The 22,875-nt window shown below is 40.9% G+C and overlaps 1 protein-coding gene across 5 annotated transcripts; it reads left to right on the top strand.

Annotated features, from left to right (window-relative positions):
* Window positions 1-73: 73 nt before the first annotated feature.
* MPHOSPH6 (M-phase phosphoprotein 6) lies at window positions 74-22,324 on the top strand. Of its 5 annotated transcripts, none has more exons than XM_008065415.1 (5): window positions 74-90; window positions 7,234-7,346; window positions 19,085-19,175; window positions 21,078-21,172; window positions 21,613-22,324. In XM_008065415.1, the coding sequence occupies exons 2-5, from the start codon at window positions 7,237-7,239 to the stop codon at window positions 21,743-21,745; spliced, it is 429 nt and encodes a 142-aa protein (XP_008063606.1). In that variant the 5' UTR covers window positions 74-90; window positions 7,234-7,236; the 3' UTR covers window positions 21,746-22,324. The 5 variants fall into 5 exon arrangements, with proteins under 5 accessions (XP_008063606.1, XP_008063607.1, XP_021571889.1 ...); XM_008065416.2 differs by lacking the exon at window positions 74-90 and adding an exon at window positions 474-567; XM_021716214.1 differs by lacking the exon at window positions 74-90 and adding an exon at window positions 474-599.
* Window positions 22,325-22,875: the final 551 nt, after the last annotated feature.

The following is a 22,875-nucleotide window of genomic DNA, read 5'->3' as shown; positions in this document are numbered from 1 at the left end:
GGGAGCGGCCACTGCACTCCAGTCGGGGCGACAGAGTGAGACTCCAACTCAAAAACAAAAAATTAAATGAAGGGTTCGGGCGGATAGCAGGTAAGGTGGCAATCTCAGAGGATGACCGAGTCCGGGCGGCGAGGGCAGAAGCGGGGTCCAGGGTGGGGGGCTGGGCTCAGAGGGGACCAGGCCGACGCCCCGGGGAAGGGGGCCCCCTGCGAGCAGCGGTCAAGCTCTGGAGCCTCTTCCGATTTAGGTCTCTTTAGGGTCTGCCCATCGACGACAGGTCGCTGTCATTTCCGTGCCACCATCCGGCGCCCTTACCGGAGCTTCCCTGACAAGCCAGCGCTCCCTGAAGCGACGCCGTGTGAGCCCGAGACGCGCCGGACCGCCAGACACAGGGGCGGGGCCGCGGGGCGGAGGGGAGGGGTGACGCGCGTTACGTAAGCGACGCAGCCACGCATGAAGCCGCGCGCATGTGCGGCGGGGTTAGTGGCTGGAGCGCGGCGCCGGGCTGGGGCTACCATGGCGGCTGAGCGCAAGACCAAGTTGTCCAAGAACCTGCTGCGCATGAAGGTGCGGGGACGCTGGGGGAGCCCAGTTGGGCGGTAGAGGCACTCGGTCTGCCCGTCCTGACCCGGTCCGAGGCGGTGGGTGTACGGGGGACACCAGAGAGGCCCCGAAGGTTTTCCCCTTCTGGCGTTCATTCATTCACTCAGCTTCTGCTCTGAATTAGTCACTGGAAACCAGATTATGAACTAGGCAGACTTTCTCACGAGGCCTGCAGTCGGATAGGAGCTTGCATACACGTAAACAAGCATTAAAGGTACAGCATACTAAGTGAATTGGGGGGTAAAAGCCTTGGGAACTTACTTGGGTTTCTCGCGAGCGGTGGTCCTTAAGTAGAGCGTCCTAAACTGAGGGAAAAGCGAGTTCAGAAGTCTGAGAGGCAAGAATGAAAAGCCAAGCATGGAGATTTCCAAGAACTAAAAATAATTCAGTATGTCTGGAAGGCAAGTAACAAGAAATGGAGCTGGAAATGTAGTCAGGGGTGACAACATGCAGGGAATTTTAGGCCAACTTAAGAATATTTTCCTTTGTCGTATAAGCAGTGGGAGACTGTTGAGCTCGAGGAACAATGTGACAAATAGCAAACATTTATAGTGCTTTTTTTTTGTGCCAGACACTGTTTTATTTACTTTGATATGTTAACTAATCCATGTAGTTCAAATAATAACTCTTTGAGGTGTCTACAGCCATTATCCCTCTTTTACAGCTGAGGCAACTAAAACAGAGAAGCAAGTAACTTGCCAAAAGTTACACAGCTAGCGAGTAGTGTAGACTGCACTGGAATTCAGTCTGGCTCCAGAGCCCTTACTCTTTATTACTACCCTGTTCTGCCAGTCACTGAACACCACTTACAGAGAGAGGCAGACTGCTAGATGTCATGTTTTTTGAGTCGGCGTCTCACTCTGTGGCCCAGGCTGGAGTGAAGTGGCACAATCACAGCTCACCGCAGCCTCAACCTCCTGGGCTCAGGAATCCTTCAGCCTCAGCCTCCTAAGTAGCCGGGACTACAGGCACGTGCACCATACCCTGCTAATTTTTGTCTTTTTTATAGAGACAAGGTCTCACTATGTTGCACAGGCTGGTCTTGAACTCCTAGGATCAAGCTGTCCTCTCCTGCCGTAGCTTCCCAAAGTGCTGGGATTTTAGACATGAGCCAACCCACCTGGCCTATATGTAATATTTATAGAGGTGGAATTCCCAAGTAAAGGAAGGAAGCTATAAGTAATGTTATGAACAATTAGAGAGTAAATATTACATGTGCAAGATTTGAATGGCAGGGTTTAAGTCAGAATCTGACATTTTAGTCTGCACGTGGCTCGCCCATCATCTTATTTACCATTTCTGTACTCTTTATTAAAAATGGTGAGTTGTATAATTATTTTATTACATATTACAATGATTAATGGAGTTGAGCTGTAATGGAAGTAGGGGTAAATAGGGTGAATGAGTGTGGAGGGCAAATTGTAGCATAACTTACAGTTTGTAAAGTACTTCTTTCATGCATATTAGCAAAATTTGAATCTTTACTGAACAGAATTTGCTTTTGTGTAAAGGTTTATAATCACATCGGTTTCAAAAAAAATGGGGTGGATCAGCCAAGCTGGCATTGAAAGGATTTTGGCAGTTATTTTAGCTCTTGGAATAAACCAAATGATGCGCTTGGTGGTCAGGGCTCAGACTAAAGATCTGACTCTGGAGTTCAGAAGGAAGAAATTAACTTTAGACAGTTGTTCACACCCACAGTATTAGTGAGTTTTACCACGAATAATATGTGATAAAATGAGGCATCTGCATTTAAGGAAATATAACCTGGAAAAATAAGATATCTAGGCTCACTTACAGTCAGAGAACCTTTCTTGAACTCTTCTTGTATCCCAGGTGCAGCCTTAGTACCAGTAATACAAGACAAACAAGTCATGGTCTACTTTTCAGAATCACAGTCTTTTGGAAGACACAGAAGAAGCATAATGAACAATAATCCCGTGTTTATAAGGCTGTCTTAGAAAGGTTCTTTTATAGGAACAGGCCTAGAAAGAGCCTGGATAAATACCAGAGAAGACTTACCGTAGGACACATCCTCTGTACTTTCACCAGAGAATATTTTACCAGGCAGAAGATAGGCACATCTTAAGTAACAAAGGCAAAAGGACTGGAAAGTAAAGAATACACATTCCAGAAATTGCAGTTCTTTCCTGAGATGAGGATGTAGACACAGGTAAAATGAATGAGGGCTACAAAACACTAGATCATTTGCAAACTTGTTTTCTTTTACTTTGTATTTAAAAGAATGATAGTTTCAGAAGAAGTTGCAAAAAAACGAGCAGGGAGATCTTGTGCATCCTTCATTCCATCTTCCCCAGTGGTAACATCTTATATCACCAGAGTACAATATAGAAACAGGAAATTAGACCAAACGCGGTGGCTCACGCCTATAATCCTAGCACTTTGGGAGGCTGAGGTGAGAGGATTGCCTGAGCCCACAAGTTTGAGACCAGCCTGGACAGCAACAAAATAAAAAATTAACTGGCATGGTAGCGCATGCCTATAGTTCTGGATACTTGAAAGGCTGAGGCAGAAGGATTGCTGGAGTCAGCAGGTGGATGCTGGGGTGGCTGTAAGCGTGCCACTGCACTCCAGCCTGAGCAACGAAGTGAGACTACAACTCAAAAAAAAAAGATGGCTGGACTTGGTGGCTCAGCCTATAATCCCAGCACTTCAGGAGGCCAAGGCAAGTGGATTGCCTGAGCCCATGGGTTCAAGATCAGCCTGAGCAACTTGGGGAGACCTCTTCTCTACAATAAATAAAAAATTAACCAGACATGGTAGTGTGCACCTGTAGTTCTGGTTACTTGGAGGGCTGAGGCGAAAGGATTGCCAGAGCCCAGCAGGTTGACACTGGGGTGGTGGTGAGTTTGTCACTGCACTCCAGCCTGGGCAACGGAGTGAGACTGCAACTCAAAAAAAAAAAAGAAGAAGACTAGGTATGCCATCTAGGTTTGTGTAAGTTCACTCTGTGATGTTCACACAGTGACAAAATTGCCTACTGACTCATTCCTCAGAATGTATCTCTGTTATTAAGTGACACATGGCTGTGATAACATCAAATGCTGACTAGGATGTGAAGAAACTGATCACTTATACATTGCTAGTGGGAAAGTAAAATGGTACACCAGCTGTAGGAAACAGCTTCACAGTTTCTTACCAGTCTATACGATTTCCATACAACCTAGCAATTGTCTTCACAGAGTGCATGTAAGATGGTGAAATCTGAGTAAATTCATTGTCAATTTTTAGTTTTTTTTTCCTTTTTTGAGGTGGAGTCTCATTCTGTCACCCAGACTGGAGTGCAGTGGCACACTCAAGGCCACTGTAGCCTCGACCTGCTGGGCTCAGGCAATCCTCCAACTCAGTCTTCCAAGTATCTGGAACTACAGGTGTGCGCCACCACACCCAGCTAATTTTTTGATTTATTGTAGAGAGGAAGTCTCACCACATTGCCCAGGCTGGTCGTGAACCCATCAGCTCAGGCTGTCCTCTCACCTTGGCCTCCCAAAGTATTGGGATTATGGGCTTGAGCCACCGCGCCCGGCCACACTCTGAGTCTTTATGGTATAGCCTGTTGCTCTTAGGCTACTCATCTGTACAGCATGTGACTGCATTGAATACTGTGGCAATTTTAACACAATGGTAAGTATTTGTGTATCTAAACACAGAAAAGGTACAGAAAAAATAAGTATTGTAATCTTGTGGGACCACTGTCATATATGCATTCCATCATTGGCCAACACGTTGTTATGTGGTATAAGGCAAGTGCAGAAGAAAAGAGGGTGAGCCGAGTGATTAAAGAAAATTTATTAGAGGGAAAGGAAAGAAAGGCTGCCCTAAAGAAGAACCAGCAGCTTTGTTCTCTTGCAGGCCCCTTATAAAACCCCAGTCGAGGCTTATCAGGCTCTGAGAAGCAGTTTAGGGGGTTTGAACTGTCGGTTGCCTGGCCTTAAGATGCCTATGTTGGTACTGTTGGGGGCTGCTGGTCCCACAGCATTGAAGTGTAGATGTCTGTACTAAAGTAAACTAGTCCCTATCAGGATGTTGTTAATCACTTGTCTCTGAAATGCAGGCTTAGGAAAGCAAATACTGACAGTCAGTACCAGGCTGTTACCAGTCACATAACTTTGGGATGTGATCTCAGGAAAGCAGATATTGGCAGTAAAGCAATTAGTACCAGGACACTGTTAGAGCAGAGTGTTAGGTTTTTGGGCCGTTGCAATTCTGTGCTCCATTTGCAAGGTTTACATGATGAGTTGTTTCAACTACAACCTCCTCCCATCCCTCTACAAACCCTATCATGTGGCATATGACTGTTTTATTTGTGAGCATTCTTAAACTTTTGCCATTTAACTTAATAGTCATTGATAAAGCCCTGGGCCTAAGAATGTTTGTGTTAATTTTTGTTTTTGAGTTGGAGTCTCACTCTGTCACCCAGGCTAGAGTGCAGTGGCACACTCACAGCCACACCAGCGTTGACCTGCTGGGCTCCGACGATCCTTCCACCTCAGCCTGTCAAGTAGCCAGAACTACAGGTGCATGCTACCACGCCTGGCTAATTTTTTTACTTATTGTAGAGATGAGGTCTTGTCACATTGCCCGGGCTAGTCTTGAACCTGCAGGCTCAGGCAGTCCACTTGCCTCGGCTTCCCAAAGTGCTTGGATTACAGGCTGAGCCAATGAGCCTGGCCAGTTTTTGTTTATTTTTAGAAGAGCTGGAATGGAGAGAAGACATACAGGGCCTGAATAAGGGAAAGAAATGGGGATACATGGAAACCAGTGAAACCCAAAACCTAACTGCTGGGAGGCCCCTGAGTGTTTTCTCATTTTAATTTCTCCAATGTTGGTACTTTATCCTTTTGCTGAGGTAAACTTCTTAAGTTTGTTTACCTGCCCCCTGAGGAAATACAGCTATTGTTTGTGCTAGGGAGAGATTAGCAGCAGGACTCATATTTTCTTTACTAACATGAAATTGCAAGTCAAGCTTCTGCAGATTTGAGAGTAAAGAGCAATGGAAGAGTTCACCAGCATTTCAGGAAAGGTCTAAAACAAGACCCAGCTTAACCCTTTGCACTTGGAGACATATCACAGATCACCTACCAGCATCTCGACCACACTTTGTTACAAAATAGTAAAAAACGAATCACTTCATTCATATTAAATAATGTAGTGTTGGAACCAATTACTTTATTGTAATGACACTGGCTTATAATGGAATTTTTGACAAATAAATCAAAATTTTATATCTTACATTTTTCTAATATGTGGTAATGTGTGAAACACTCACTGACATGCATTGCAGGTTCATTGATACATGTTGTGCAGTAGTAATTTATTTGACGTCCTCTGAAACCTGATGTTTTTCTATTCAATCAGATAGTGCAGTCTCATTTTCTTCCTCCCATGTTAATAATACATAATTTATTGTCCAGCCTGTGTACCACTATGAAAGCACTTCACACATTCTCTTTCTGTATAATACCAGCTGATTTTTTTTACACATATCTCAGTATCTATGTCATCTCTTTATTTGCTTTTTCATGCAATTTGAATGGAAAACTTCAAGGAAACACACATTTTCGAAAAATGTACGCTGGCATAAGTTTATCCTGTATGGTCACCAGCACTCTCTTTATGTCCCCTGAGAAGGGACATTCAAGTGGCTTGCTAGATTTATGATGTCTCCTCAGAGGGCACGTCCAAGTGTAAAGTGTTAAAGATGTAGCTTTGTTCAATACGTGCTTCTACATGTATTCACTTCATTCATTGTGTTCACTCTGTGATGTTCACACAATGACAAAACGCTTCTGCATATATTGAGCTCTTACAATGCATCAGTCATCAGACTGGGACTGATGAAGGACATGACCCAGACGTCGTCCCTTCCCTAAAGGTCTCCAGAAGAGACAGGTGCTCAAAAAAGTTAAGATGTGGTGACCCTGTTGGAGGGAACCATGGGAGTATCTAGGACAGAGGCGCTTGATTTTACTTGCATCTGTCAGGGATGGCTTCGCAGAAGTGGAATCGTTTTACCTATGTCGGAAGGGCTGGGAGTTGGCCTTGTGGAAGAGAGTGAGAACAGCATTCCAAACCAAGATTAGCAGGTGTAAAGGCCAGTGGGCTCTGTCAGTGAGCAGGAGATTGAAAAGGGCTGAGTCTCTCAGTCTGCTTTCAACCTCTAGTGTGATGTCTGCCCCTCTTTCTGTCTCTACCTACCTGTCCTTTCATCCTTTTTTTTTTTTTTTTTTTTTTACTCTGGATCTGTCTTTTGTCTTAGCCCTTCTTTATTGGCTGTTATGTAAAACAAATGTCTAATGTGATACTTATAGAATACAGTTTTTTGTGTTTCCTCTTTCATTGAATCAGAAAAACTAAAATATGTTAACTATTTTTTTAAAGTTTTCCAAATGAAGCACATTGTGCTTTCTTGTGTGCTCTGGCACAATACCTCTCGTTCTAGTCTGAAGTTAGAAGGGTCGAGCAAAACTGATCACTTGCCCTACCCTCAATCTTGAGATGGGATCCATGGAGAAATGAAGGAGAGCAAGTGGAAGAAGAAAGTTATTTTTCTTCAGAAATATGATGAGAAAATTAGTTGTTGACACTGATTTTGTTTTGTTTTGACAGTTCATGCAAAGGGGACTGGACTCAGAAACCAAGAAACAACTGGAAGAGGAAGAAAAGAAAATTATTAGTGAAGAACACTGGTATTTGGATTTGCCAGAGCTTAAAGAGAAAGAGTAGGTTTATTAGAATTTATATTGATGATGGTTGGGAAATTCAGAGGGAAATCCTTATAAATTTGACTCATCATTCCAGTATCATAAAGCCCATAAAACAGTTTCTCTTCAGTTTCTTGAGTTAGCCTTGCAAATACTTTTCTAAAAAGTGTTAAACCTTTAAAAGTCCTACATGGGTTTATATATTTTTACTGACCCCAGACCATTATTTATTACTTTGTCCTTTTTTTTTTTTTTTTTAAAGCAGGATTTATTAAGAGAATAGAAAAGCTCCCACAGAGGGAGGGAAGCTGAGAGGTTGCCCGACTTTGTCCTTTTTTTAAAGTTGAATAAAGGGACCTAGCCCACATGTCTCTGATAACAGGGTACCTTGTATGGGAAGCCACAGTGTGCTCACTACCACATTAAGGTTCAAATTTAGGTGTGTTCTTCAGGCCTCTCCAGTTTGTTTCAGTAACAGAGTTCTTCATTAGACTGAGCTTCTTAAGGCAGGTCAGGAGCTTTTTGTTTCTTTTTTTTTTCCTTAGTTGTTACTACTTTCTAATACCATTTACTTTAGGTAACTTTTACTGACTCTAGTGTGCACCAAGAACTGAGGTAAGCACTTAACATCCTTAATTTCTGAATCTGATGGTGGTAGGCTTAGGGAGGATCGCCTCAGCAAGCCAGAGACAGCGTTCCCAGCGAGGCCTAGCACACTGCCACAGCTAACTACTTGGGAAGTTGGAAGTCTTTCCCCACAGCTGCAATCTTCAGCTGTGCCCAGGACCAGGCTCTTGACTCTATCGCCGGGAAGAATTTAAGAACAAGTCACAGAAAGTAAAGGAAGGAGCTTTCTTTACTTACTACCAAAAGTACATACTCAGGAGAGAGTAGGTGATCTCCAAGAGGAAATGTCTGAAGTGCTGGTGTTTATCTGGTTTTGTGTGTGTCAGTTTTGTGTTCCTTACAAAATAGGGGAAATCTTGTCAGTTTCACTTCAGTTACAAGTCAGAAGTTTCTTAACCTCCTGCTCAGTAATTTTCCATTCTGCCAGTGCCTAAGCTAGATCTGTGTCAGATCCTCCTAGAAAACTTAAGAGCTGCATCCTGTCATTCTATTTTGTAGTTGAGGAACTAAAGCATAAGAGAAGGTTACTTGTCCAGGGTTACCCAGCTAGTCAGTGCTGAAACTGGGATAACAAACTTGACTTTCTCATCCACCTTCAAGCTTGGCTGGTGGTTGGTAAACAATTTTGAATGAAGTAGTGATGGATTTACATCATCCATTGGTTTATCTGAATCCTTCCAAAAGCTGTTTTTTATTTTTCCCTGATACTTTTCTTAGCTTAGTAAGGTAGTTTTACTTAAACTTTTGTCAAATGACTCAAGATTCTGCTTGCTCACATTTATGTCTTTACACTTTGTACCTGATCATTTGTTTTTTGCTTTAGCATATGCTATTCTCGTGTTCATTTGGCTGACCACTGGACATTTTTTGGAAGGTTAGATATCTTTCTCTAAAGATAGAAAGCATGTCTTACCAGGAGGGTTGGGAGGAAGATATCTTTTTTTCTCTACTTCTAAAAGGAAGCAAGTTGCTGGTGAGGGGAGAGAAAATGATGCCCTAGATGGGGATTAGGGACAGGAAGGAACCATTGCTGATAAGAAGCTATAATTTTATGCCTTGACTAAACGTGTACAGAGTATTTTTTCCAGTTGTATACTGAAGGGACTGTTTCTATCTTGTTTTCAGTATTTTTTTTCCACCCAACACAGCATATTGTTCCCAGAAAATGAATGACCTTTAGATTCCTTTCCTGGGAAGGTAAATAATAAACTTTTGCCATCACTCAGCATCCTGTTTACTTATAGGTGTGTCTATCAACTCAGGATGTTGACAGGAAAAGATGACACTGTCAGATTGAGGAGAGCATAACAGAGACTATTCAAGTGTAGGTATGACATAGAAGAGCTCCTGGGGCAGTGCAGTACCTTGTGACTTGTGTAGTGGGAGTAATTTTCACTCCGTGCCTGGAGGATCAAGCGAAAGCAGTGGTTACTGAATCTGGAGACTGAGCTATATGGCTTTGTGAAGAGAGTGTCTTATTAGAGCTGTGACCTTCATTCAAGGGCATAACCAGCCCGGGGTCATCTTACAGGAAAGGAGCCCTTTCATACATTCAAATCAGCCTCCCAGACCATAAAATAGGGAGAAGATGGAAGTAGTTCTGGAGGTTTAAGTGATTGGTATGTCCTTGGTATATAAGTGTTGTGGTGGTATTATTGTTGTTATTTAGCACCCTAAGTAGGAAGACTATGGAATGGATTGGTTAATTAAACACATGGGCTCTGGAGTCAGGCACACCCGGGTTTGATGCTCAGCTCTGCCACTTGCTTAACTTGTCACCTTGGATGAGTTGCTTAACCTGTCTTTTGTCATTTGTATACTGGGTATGATAATAGTACCTGTCCCATTCATTATGAAAAGTAAACGGGATAATATATATATAAAACAATCACCATGGTGCCAGGCATAAAATACATTGGTAGTATGTGTATTTCCTTGTATTTGGATATCTGAAATTCATCCATTCTGTTTTACTCATTTGTATTTGTGAATCTATTTTTGCTAGTGTTATCTGAACTACCAGGGGGACCCAAGAAAACCAAGAATGTATTTATTTTAAATGTTGTATTTATTCTTACATATTTAAGCTTCAATCACCTTCAAAGTACTCTCCATTTGATGCAGTACACCTGTTGAGACTCTTTTGCCACTGCTTAAAACAGTTTTGGGCTGGGCTTGGTGGCTCAACCTGTAATCCCATGCTTTGGGAGGCCAAGGTGAGTAAATTGCCTGAGCCCATGGGTTCGAGACCTGCCTGGGCAACTTGGTGAGACCTCATCTCTACAATAAATCAAAAAAATTAGCCGGGCTTGGTGGCGCATGCCTGTAGTTCCAGCTACTTGGAAGGCTGAAACAGAAGGATCACCGGAGTCCAGCAGGTCGAGGCTGTGGTGCCTGGGAGTGTGCCACTGCTTTCCAGCCTGGGTGACAGAGTGAGACTCCAACTCAAAAAAAAAAAAAAACCAATTTTTGAACTTATCAATGTTGATGCCTTTAGTCTTCTGCTGTTTTTTGTTTTTCCTCTTCCACATCAGGACTTTTTTCATCCAGGGAAACAAAAAAAAAAAAACGGATGCATGGGGCAAGATTGTATGAATAGGGAGGATGAGATCGTGCCTTTTTTGGTCAAAAACTGCTGAACATTCAGCATGGTGTAGACAGGTGCACTTGTAAATTACCCATCATCAAATGGGCAAATGTGTTCAAAAAATCTCTAAAAAAATTTCACTGAAGCCAAACACAGTCTCTCACAACAATGTTAGCTGTTACACTAATGCCAGTGGGTTCCTAGAACACTTACCTGGCAGAGTAAGCCTGTACTACAGGGGACCCAGCCTCCAAAAAACATTTCCGGTTTTTTGGGTCCCCCTCGTATTACTATCTGTGAAATGACTGCATGTATATATGCTCTGAAAATCTAGAGGTTCCCATTTTTTATGTCAGCTGTATTCGACTGTAATTCAGTGAGGGATATTCAGTGTTAACACTTCCTCAAGGGGACAGCCTTAGCCAGTGACAAGACTGTATAGAGCTTGACAGTCTGGCAGCTTTGCCTCAACCTTAAACAACTGAAAGACTTTCTTAACTCCAGAGTTCCTCATAGGTAACTGAGGCCTTAGTGTAGCCACATTACAGGTCATCTCTCTCTGCCCAGTCCCATCGCCACCATCCTCACTTCCAAAAAGGAGCGACTCCCAAACCACATTCCTACTAAATTTTATGCATATAACTCTATTTCAGGAAACATTGTTTCCCAGGAACGTGATGTAAGATACTTAGTATAAATTCCTAGAGGTAGAATTTAGCAGATCTTTGCTATATGTTTTTATATTGCTTTTCTCCAAAGAATGTGGCCCAATATAGAGTATGTGAGCATAGGCAATTTACTCCTTTGCCATAGGATGTTGTTCAAGAAGTATTTTTGACTACTGTTCTTGCACTTGTGTTTTGTGGTCTGATGAGAGTCAAGCCTACCACACCTTCACTGATGCTGGTGAAAGATATGAGCCTCCCGGGTCAGAGATGTTTGGGAGGAACAATATCTTTCCTCCTATCCATATGAGATTCATTGGTTTGGGTCCCTATAACAAAAGACAGATTAACAAAAGAAAGGTATATAAATTTATTTCATAAAAGTTTTATGTGACAGCAGGAGTCTTCATAAGAAAGTGAAGGCTGAAGAAGTGGTTAAGCCTGAGTATTTTTATGGTAGATTTGATGAAGAGAGGAAAGTTGTGATATGATAGGACAGAGAGGGTATGAGCTAAGTATAATAAACCAGGGGGAACTGAGCAAGGCCTCTTTATTCAGATTCTTCTGTGTCCCTTCCTTTTGAGATAAGGATGCTCCTTTCCCCTGGGTATGGGGAGGGTGCCTCTCACGTAAGTTTTTATAATCTACTTAAGGGGAAGATCAGAAAATCCTTCCTGTTTATGTCATTCTTCAAATACCTTCAGGTCAAAATATTCAATATGTTAAAGTACCATATTCTGGAGTAAGATTTCCTGAACACCTCAGAGACAAAGGATTTACAGCATAGCAGGCAGCATAAGGATTAGGTTTGTGTCGTTTCCTTCTTGTCTCCCAAGTCCCACAAGGGGTGACATGAAGTGGCCCAGCTAAGTGCTGTGCACACAGTGAGTTTGCATCATAGCCGAGACTGTTTAGAAAGCCAGAGTCTTGGATAATGGACCGCAAGCAAATGTCTTTGAACCCAAGGGAGACTTCTTTATTCATATTGGACAGTAAGCAAATCTGCCCTTTGCGCTAGGAAGACTATCTTTCAAGTCTACTCACTATACAAATATCCTTGCAAAGATAGTCCAAAACAAAAGGGCAGTTAGTGCCTCGCTTGCAGAATGTGCAGAAATGCAAGAGCCCCATGGAGAATTGTTCCCCAACATTGAGTTATGCCATGCATAATATTTGTGGCTTTAGGCAAGTCTCTTTTTTTCTGAGCGGTAGTTTCTCATCTGCAAAATAGATGAAATAGATAATTTCCTAAGTGTGTTTTAGCTCTAAAATTAGGGATCCTCATTAATGAAAACTGGAGAATTAAAACAGAAACATTTACAGTTAAATTTTGGGATATTTCACTTGCTTGCCAACTCTGTAATTAATTTTCCTAGGTATTAAAACCATGCATGTAAATGCAAAGCACTTATACTCCTTTTTATTATAATGTTGTAAATGTACTGTGTCATTGGAAATCCATGGAAAAGGCCTGAGGGGCCTGTAAGTCTTACTCTGAATTCAGTCCAGGCCTCTGGGGGTTGTCTCTTTCTAGGTCCATCTTTTGTCTTAATAACTTTTTCAGATAATTCTTTAATTTGACTCCAAAACCCAGTAAGTAGTAGTTTCTTAAGAGTTAATTGCAGTGTAAAATCTGAAAACATCAGTTAGCTTTTTATAATCTTTGGTCTATCTTATATTTAAAATAGATCTTTTATCCACACATGATTTCTTAAGATCATGTATTTGTCATTTGGAAAATATCAGTTCCATGAGTTGTATAGATTTTCCCAAGTTAACTCATTTCTTATATGATATCAAAAATTACATTCATTAGTATCACCATGGGTTTCATCAGAAAAGTCTTCTAAGTATTGGGAAGCTATCAAGCCCAAGATGACAGGCAGAGGCTATTCGAAATTCTGATTTTGACTTAAAAGCTTGAATTTTGTTATTGGCAACAAGTATTGTCAGTTGTTTCCTTTAAAGTGTCAGGTTCATTTTAATTCATTTTCAAGAAAATGTCTGCCAAATACTCAAGCGTGTGAAAAACCTTAGGTCTGGTGTCTCATTAAAAAATATCTAGTTTATCTCATAATTCAGTCATACAAGTTCAGTCATCATATTTGATATGCAGAATAAATATCTTTTTTTTTTTTAAGTCAGATTCTTACTCTGTCACCCAAGCTGGAGTGCAGTGGCTTGAACACAGCTACTGCAGCCTCCACCAGCTGGGCTTATGCAATCCTTCTGCCTCATCCTTCCAGTTAGCTGGAACTACAGGCACGTGTTATCATGCCCAACTAATTTTTTGAGGTCTCACCAAGTTGCCTGGCTGGTCTCAATCCCCTGGGCTCAGGCAGTCCTCTTCCCTCAGCCTCCCAAAGGACTGGGATTACAGGCATGTGCCATGCACACGGCCCTGAAAAAATGCCCTATATATACTTATTTTTTTTTTTTTTTTGGAGGGGAAAAGCAGGATTTATTGAGAGGACAGAAAAGCTCCCACAGTGGGAGGGGACCTGAGGGGGTTGCCCCATGCATATACTTTCTATTTTGTAAATGGTTTATTTTTTAAAGTAATCAAGAGCTAAGATTAATAAAATTAATAAATGTTTACTGCATTAACAAGAACATGCCTATGTGGAACTGACTTTTTTCTTTTAACTGTGAGATCGTGGCAGTGAAGAATACAGTGGCAGGGAAGAATACAACTACTGGTACAATCAGGTGTCACTACTATTTGAATTCATGCTAAGATTTGGTTTTTCCCAAAATTGCTTTTGCACACTATACAAATGTCAACACAGTGAAAACTACAAATACCATCTTAGTGTTAGCATGGAAACATTTTTGACCTCCTACTATTCTTCCTGTCTCCCCATTCCAACTGTAGTGACTTCCTTCCTGTTCATCAGGCCAATGATGTTCCCATCTCGGAGCCTCTACGTGTGACTAGTCCCTCAGATGTTCCTCACCTATGTATTTATTCTCACATCTTGCCTCCTCACTGTCGTCTGGCCTCTGCTCAACTTCCATCCCATCCAAGACCACTCAGACCACTCTTCATAAGGACCCCTGTCCTTTGATGTCCCTTCACTGCCTCCTCTTAAACGGATCTGTGTAGGTGTGGTAATTTTCTTTTAGTGGAATATTCTTAAGTATACAGCTGTATGTGTTTTGACACTTTCATAAACCATACCCCTATCAAGATAGGGAACATTTCCGTTACCACATAAAGATCTTCACCCCTCTTTACAGTTGATCTCACTTCTTCCCTGATGCAGAAACTGTTCTGATTTCTCTCACCATAAAGTTTTGTCTGTTCTTAACTTCATATGAAAGCAGCCATGCCATATGTGCCTTTCTGTGTTAGCAAAATGATTTTGAGGTTCATCCTTGTTGTGGAGTATCAGTAATGCATTTCTTTCTATTGCTAAGTGGTATTTCATTTTACAGGTATACCACTGGGTATTTATTCATTCTTCTATTAGTGAACATTGGGTTGTTTCCAGTTTTTTGCTATTATGGGTAAAGCTGCTATGAACATTTATATTCAAGTTCTGCTTGTTTTTTGGCACATAATCTTTATTTCTCCTGGGTAGATGTGGAATTGCTGGGTAATAGGTTGGCATATACTTAACTTGATGAGAAGTTTTCAGGCCAATTTCCAAAGTAGTTGTAGCATTTTATACTTTCCCTAGAGAAATATGAAAGGTCAACATCTATAGTTATGTACCTTTTTTATTTTGCCTATTCTAGTGGAATCTCACTGTAGTTTTTAATTTGTATTTTCCTGATGACTAATAATGTTAAAGAACTTGTACTTTTTGGCCATTTCTGTGTCTACCTTTGTGAATTGTTTTTTCAAATCTTTTGACCTTTTTTAAAATTAAAGTGTTTTGTGTTTTTTAATCTTTTATATCACATTTTTGCTCATTCCTCTATCCATCCATCAATCCATTGTATTTCCGATGCTTTTCGCAGTAAGTTGCTGGCATCAGTACATTTCATCCCTAAATATTTCAGCATGCATGTTATTAACTAAAGCCCAGTACGTGGGGTTTTTTTTCTTAGATAAAACTTACATACTTCTATACATATAGAAGTTCTTTATATTCTGAATACAAATTCTTTGCCAGATACATGTATTGTGAATGTTATCCCAGTCTGTGGGTTTCCTGTTTATTTTCTTTGTTTTCTTTTGCTCAGCAGTTTTTATTAATTTTGTTCATTTTTTTCTTTTGTAGTTTTAGCTTTGACATTTTTATCTATAGTCGTCTCTAATTTGTGTGTGTGTGTGTGTGTGTGTGTGTGTGTGTGTGTAGAAGTATGTTTTACCTTATAGAACTTCTAAAAAAGTGCTGTCTCTTCTCATTTCTTAGTTTGTGTAAAGTTGATATTATGTTTTCATTAAGTATTTGTTGAGATTGACAAGTGAAGCCATCTGGTTCTGAAGTTTTCTCTGTGCAAAGATGTTTAGTAATGAATTTCATTTCTTTAATAGATGCAGCACTGTTTCAATTTTTCACTTTGGATATAATTTGGGGGTTTTTTGGTTCTGTTATTTCTATCTCGTCTTTTTCTTTTTTTATAAAGATGTGGGGTACAATTCAGGGTTAGGTATATAAACATTAATCATCCAAGTACCCTTGTTGATGAGGTATGCCTCCCCCTCCCCTAGCTGTTTCCCTCAACTGCCAATCCCACCCCCCAACCCCCCCAACCCCCGACAGTTTCTCACTACTGCCAGTTGCTTTCTTACAGCATTATAATTGTTCAAGGTCACTTTGTGAGTGAGAACATATGGAACTCGGTTCTTTGTTTCTGTGATAAATCACTGTCTATCTCGTCTTTTGTTGCAGTTTCCATTCCTTAATTCAAGTTTTTTTGCATTAATATTTTCATGTAAGTCTTCGAGCATGTTTATGATAACTTTTAAAGTCCTTTTTTCCTAATTCCATCTCCCTTTTTCTGTTGATTTTTCTTATTGAGAGGTTGCCTTTTTCTGCTTCCTTGCACATCTAGCAATTTCTTATTGTGTGTAACACATCGTGTGCTACATTGCTAACTACCTGGACTTTGTTATTTTCCTAAATGGAGTATTGAGTTTAGTTTCATTATGCAGTGAATTTACATGCCAGTCAGCTTGTTTTTGTTAGAGTGGGTTTTATAACTTTTACTCCAGAGCTAAATTAGCCTGGTTTTAAGATATGGCCTTTCTGTTAAATATCACTGGGTATTTAGCTTAATCTCTCCTGTCTGATGAGACAGAATGCAAACATTCCCCTGCTCTTTGCAAGCTCTGGTATTTGTTCAACATTCAGCTTCAGGGTAAATTTTCTTTCCCAGGTGTAGTAGGTGGGGAAATTGCCCACCAAGTGGTACTGAGGTCCTCATCTCTGAAATCTGTTGAGTGTTAACTTATGTGGCAAAATTGACTTTGCTGACATGATTAAGGATCTTTAGATAAGTGATTATCCTGGATTATCTGGGTGGGCCCTAGATGCAATCACTTATTTCCTTATAAGTGGGAGGCCAAGGGAAATTTGGCACACAGAAGGCATTATGACCGTGGAGGCAGAGATCAGAGTGGTGCCAAGGAATGCTGGCTGCCACCAGAAGCTAGAGAGGCAAGGGAGGAAAGCCTCTGGAGAGATCCCAGTCCTGCCAGCACCTTGATGTTGTACTTCTGGCTCCAGAACTGTGGGAACATACATTTCTGTTGCTTTAAGCCACCAATTTTGTTGGCTTAAATTTGTTACAGCAACCATAGGAAGCTAATGTACTAGGTAATTGTTCTAAAAATCATCGTTCCGGTAGTTATTTTTCCCCAGATGCTGTGGACTCATCCTGCACATGCACAGCTTAATGTGCAGGCAGAGATTCATGGGGACTAAATGCAGGTCCTGAATTCCTTTGTGTATCTCCCTTTCTGTGGTATCCTGCCCCATATATCCCAGCCACCTCGTAGTCCCAGACTTCAATTTGTTTCTTTAGTTCAGCGAGATTCTGTTGGAGCTCTTCCTTTCTGCTGCACAATTTGGTAGTTAACTTCAGGCAGGAGGCTGTGCGTTCATGGGACTCACTTCATTTGTTTTTTTCTCAAGCATCACAGCTCTGTGCTTTGACTTGTTCATTGTCTGAAGATATTCGTTTTATATTTTGGTTTGGTTTTTTTTTTTTTGAGTGGGAGTCTCACTCTGTCACCCAGGCTGGACTGCAGTGGTATGCTGCTCACAGCCACCACAGCCTCGACCTATTGGGCTCAGGCCATCCTTACGCCTCAGCCTTCCAAGTAGCTGGAACTACAGGCATGCACCACCATGCCCAGCTAATTTTTTGATTTATTATAGAGACGAGGTCTCGCCTGTTGCTCAGGCTGGTCTCAAACCCCTGAGCTCAGGCAGTCCTCTCGCCTCTGCCTCCCAAAATGCTGGGATTATAGATGTGAGCCACCTTTTGTTCTGTTTTATAGATGAGAGAGAGCTAGCTTGGTACCAGTTACTCCCTATGACTAAGAATGAAGCAACCTGCTTTATTTTCATCCACTGATATTTGTTTGCTTTCTGGTACCACTCTATAGACTGTAGCCTCCATGAGAGCAGAGGTTCTTTTATTTGTGGCTGTTTCCCCAGTTTCTAGAACACTGCCTGCATACAGTTTGATTTCTTAAGTGTTTGCTTAAGTGAATCTTGATGGGAAGCAGAGCATACTCTCCACCTAAGGAGCCGTAAAGACCAGGTATTTGCTTTCCTGCCATGCTTATGGGGTCATGAACTGGTGACTTAGGAGAATTCCTTTTGGAGACAGTAACAGGTTCCAGGGTAAATGATCTGCCATATTGCCCTCTATGTTATCCAGTGTTTGGCCCTCTTAGCAGCATTGTTTTTATTAGGGTAGTTCTGTAGCATGGTTTTGATTTTGGTTCTGGTTCAACCACCTAGCCACCCTTATTTCTGCCTGTTTTCTAATTCTGCTCATCCAGTTTTCCCAGTGATTCTGTGAGATACCCAATATAATCAACCTTTTGTGTCTGTAGATTCTAGTATCCACAGTTCTGGAACCAATCCCTCATGGATATCTGGAGGGCCTACTGTATTCCTTTTTTTTTTTTTTTTTTTTTTGAGTTGGAGTCTTATTCTGTCACCCAGACTGGAATGCAGTGGCACACTCATGGCCACCCCAGTGTTGACCTGTTAGGCTCTGGCGATACTTCCACCTTAGCCTTCCAAGTAGCTGGAACTTCAGGTGTGCACTACCACACCCGGCTAATTTCTGATTTATTGTAGAGATGAGGGCTTACCAAGTTACCCGGGCTGGTTTCGAACTCACGGGCTCAGGCAATTCAGTCACCTCAGCCTCCCAAAGTGCTGGGATTACAGGCTGAGCCACTAAGCCCAGCCCCTACTATATTCTTATAATAAATTCCCTCTCTGCTTAAGTCATCCAGGGTCAGTCTTTGGTATTTATAGATAACAGCTCCAAATAACACACTCTGTTAAAGCTGCCCAGGCCTCTGATTTCCTTCCTCCTCTCCTGGATATTTAATAAGAACTTGGTGGAGGATGTAAACATCAAAGAAACCTTGCCTCACTTTGGGAAATTCAATTGTATTATAAATATTTTAGGTCTTTATGTGATATAGGTATTTATGCAGATTAAAAGTAGTGTTTAAAAGACTGTGTCTTCAGCCTGTAGCGCTTGTCTCCTAATGCCTTTGCTGGCCAAATTAATCAAATCTTATTTTTATCTCTAGGTTAGAAATCTTACTGTATTTATACTTGATTCTGCTAAGAACCATAAGATTGATTTTTTCATTCAAAGTCTTGATTTTTATTTGCTGTGCTTTGTTACAAGTAGACATGCTATTAATATAGGTTTATTTTCCCACTTAGGAGTTTCATAATAGAAGAGCAGAGTTTCTTGTTATGTGAAGATCTTCTCTATGGAAGAATGTCATTCAGAGGATTTAATCCTGAGGTTGAGGTACTAAATATAATTGCTACAAATTTAAAATTTTCCCAATTGAATTTTTTTCTAATAATTGGTCTTAGGTCTTTCCCCTCCAGGTACTACTTCTCCTCATTATATAGAAAATAACAAGTCTTGAAACATCACCATAGCTATTTAAAGAAACTTCAGTCATTGCAGTCTAGTTTTATGGTAGAGTTGAATAGATAATTTAATATAGCAGTATACAGTCCCTGGTGGTGCCATTGTATTAGAATTTCAACTTGAGTCTTTTACAGGAACGTCAAGATTTTATTCATATGATACTATTATAAAAAGTTATTTTCTGGCATCTAAATCTTCTCTAATGGAAAAATGTTACTTAAAGATTGTGTAATTTGACTTTTTAATGGACAGGTTTTAAGCCAAGCTTGTAAATAGATTTTTAAATGAATCCTTTGGAAAGGTTGCTTGAAAAATGAATATGTGCCTTGTAACTGAGCTGTTCACTTGAATTTTTCTATTTCATGTTTGTAGAGAAGAGACCTTTATTTAACACATATTTATTAGAACTCTGGCTCATATATTAAAAGCCATCTTTTGAGGACTTTGACCAACCAATGACCATTTGTGATATAAGTTTTTTAGTTTTGTACGTATCACTTGAAGCCAGGATTTCTTACCCTTGGCAGTATTGACATCTAGGGCTAGATAATTATCTGTGGTAGTAGTTGTCCTGAGCACATGGATGTCTCATGAGTTGCTGTCCACTGTACAGGTAGAGAGATAAGGTTAGGGGGCAGATCCCTCCATTATGCCGGGGCCATCCTGCCAGTGCTTCCATCCGGGTATTGTGCCCTCTCGCCCCCACTCACCATCACCACTACCAGAAGATGCATTTAAAGTTACTGTTGACTATTAGTACTTCTTCCATTTGACTCAAAGATGGGTGGAAGTTCAGAGGAAATCTGTGAGTTTATTTTTTCTTTCCCCCCTCACTGCAATGTGATAGCAATATGCCTACTTTAGATGCAAGTAACTAGTAATAAGAGTTATGAGCTCAAATACAATTTAAATTCATTCACACTAAATGCAATCTAGTGGAACTTTGTCTTACTATTTTTTTGATTCAGCACTGACCTCTGTTAGCACATTGTAATATAAAGTATTACAGATAATCCAAGCTGGTCACAGTGGCTTATGCCTGTACTCCCAGCATTTTGGGAGGCTGAGGCGGGAGGATTGCTTGAGACCAGCTGCTAGGCAACATAGCAAGACCTCATCTCTACAAAAAAGTCGAGCCAGGCATGGTGGGGCACGACTGTAGTCCTAGCTGTTTGGGCCGCTAAGGCAGAAGGACCTCTGGAGCCCAGGAGCTTGAGGCTTCAGTAAGCTGCAGTTGTGCCACTGCACTCCGGCCCGGGCAATGGAGTGAGACCCCGATTCTAAAAAAAAAAAAAAAAAAAGTATTACAGAGAATCCCTCATAGGTGTTGACTAGATTCTGTGACTTCAGTTTCTCTGCCTTCAAATAAGTTGGACACAAGTTCTTTTCACAAGTTTTTCTTTCTTTGTGTGTGTGTGTGTGTGTGTGTGTGTGTGTGTGTGTGTGTGTGTGTTAGAGTCTTACTCTATTGCCCAGGCTGGTGTGTAGTGGCATACTCACGCCACCCCAGCATCGACCTACTGGGCTTAACGATCCTTGTGCTTCAGCCTTCCAAGTAACTGGAACTACAAGCGCACACTCCCATGCCTTGCTAATATTTTATTTATTGTAGGGATGCGGTCTCGCCAAGTTGCCTGGGCTGGTCTTGAACCCGCAAGCTCAGGCAATCCCCCTCACCTCTGCCTCCCAAAGTGCTGGAATTACAGGCTGAGCCACCAAGCCCAGCCTTCACAAGTTTTTCTAACCCTAATGGTCAGCATTGGTATTTTTCAGAAATTAATGCTTCAGATGAATTCTAAGAATAAAAGAGAAGAAGTCAAAGATGAAGCTGTGGAGCTTGATGTGTCTGATGAAGAGATGGCTAGAAGGTAACTATTGGTGTGGAACCACTTTCTAATCTGGACCTGGCATTCACTGACTCTCCCATGTATACTCCTCTTATGCTTCATAGCTTTAAAGGGAATACTCCAGTGAGAAGGTGACTGTAATCTACCTGCCCTTATGTAGCCCTCAGGGCACTGAGACCTGTCTCAAGATGGCTGTCAAGGACCCATTCCCAGTGCTGCTTCCAATATATACTTTGAAACGTACATCTTAATTTATTTAGGATAATGCAAAAACCAAATCCGCAGATAATTTTATGACTCTTAGGGAAGTTTATAACTTTTTTTAATTGGATGGTTTCTCTTAATCATAGCTGTATTTTTCTTTTTCTCTTTGTTGCATATTTGGTTTTATATTCTTGACAAGACTTGATTTCTCCTTTTTTTATTTGAACTTAAACATGTACTATATATCCTCTTAACAGATATGAAACCTTGGTGGGGACAATTGGGAAAAAGTTTGCCAGGAAGAGAGACCATGCCAATTATGAAGAAGATGAAAATGGAGACATAAAACCGAGTAAAGCCAAGAAGATGTTCTTAAAGCCCCAAGATTAAGATGTATGCCCCAAGGCTCAGAGATGCCTTGTGAAAGTCAGCAGCATGTGTAGAGCTTATACTGATGGTGTCTCTACTTGCTAATACTCTGGTGTTTATTTGTAAAGTGATGTATAATTTGGGAAACATGCTGTTTCGAAACAGATGTGTGATGGATGTTATACATCCTTTGCTTAATGGTATTATATTGAGAGTGGATTTTTTAGCTCTTTATGTCCAAATGTACATCAGTACGGAGTCTCTTCCTAAAGATTTTTTGACCTCAGAGTTTTTTAAAAATTTAACTCTCTAGTCACTTACCTTAAATTAATGCATATAAATGAATACCAATGCTTAAATTGTCCCTATGTTTATATTTAACTTTAAATAATCATGTGAAGACAATTTATACATACCTTTTGGAATCAAATGTTATGAGAATTTAATATATGACAATTTGTCAAGAGCAAATATACCTCTCCAACCTGAAGTATTTGCATGCTACCAGGTCATTGTCAGTTTATGGTGTACAGCTTTTCGTGTAAAGCATTTAATTAATAGAAAAAAAATTGTTCTGTAATAAATACCTACTTTCACATACTTTTTCTCTCATACTTTCAAGTAATTTTAGTCTAGCTCAGTAACTTCACTTTTATTCAAATGGTAACTTTAAAAAACAGCCATTAATTGAGAATGTAGTGATATATTAGGTTGAACTCTAAGAAATTGTCATGTGGCCGTGCTCAGTGGCTCAGCCTGTAATCCCACACCTTTGGGAGGCTGAGGTGAGTGGATTGCCTGAGCCCGCGGATTCGAGACCCACCTGAGCAGGCGAGACCTCATCTCTACAATAAATTAAAAAATTAGCCGGGTGTGGTAGCGCGCTCCTGTAGTTCCAGCTACATGGAAGGCTGAGGCGGAAGGATCGCTGGAGCCCAGCAGGTCGAGGCTGCGGTAGCCGGAAGCGGCCACTGCACTCCAGTCTGGGCGACAGAGTAAGACTCCAACTCAAAAAAAAAGAAAAAAGAGAAAGAAATTGTCATGTGAATCAAAAACATCATCAGTTTCTTAAGGTACAGCACAATAGAATTTACAACTGACCAGACTTATCTCCTGGTCTGAAACCTATTCACTATCCTACACAATTGAGA

The sequence above is a fragment of the Carlito syrichta genome, unplaced genomic scaffold, assembly GCF_000164805.1.
Source record: "Carlito syrichta isolate Samal-C Ts95f unplaced genomic scaffold, Tarsius_syrichta-2.0.1 Scaffold308296, whole genome shotgun sequence".
In the NCBI taxonomy this organism is placed as follows: Eukaryota; Metazoa; Chordata; class Mammalia; order Primates; family Tarsiidae; genus Carlito; species Carlito syrichta.
This window is presented reverse-complemented; position numbering and strand designations above follow the sequence as displayed.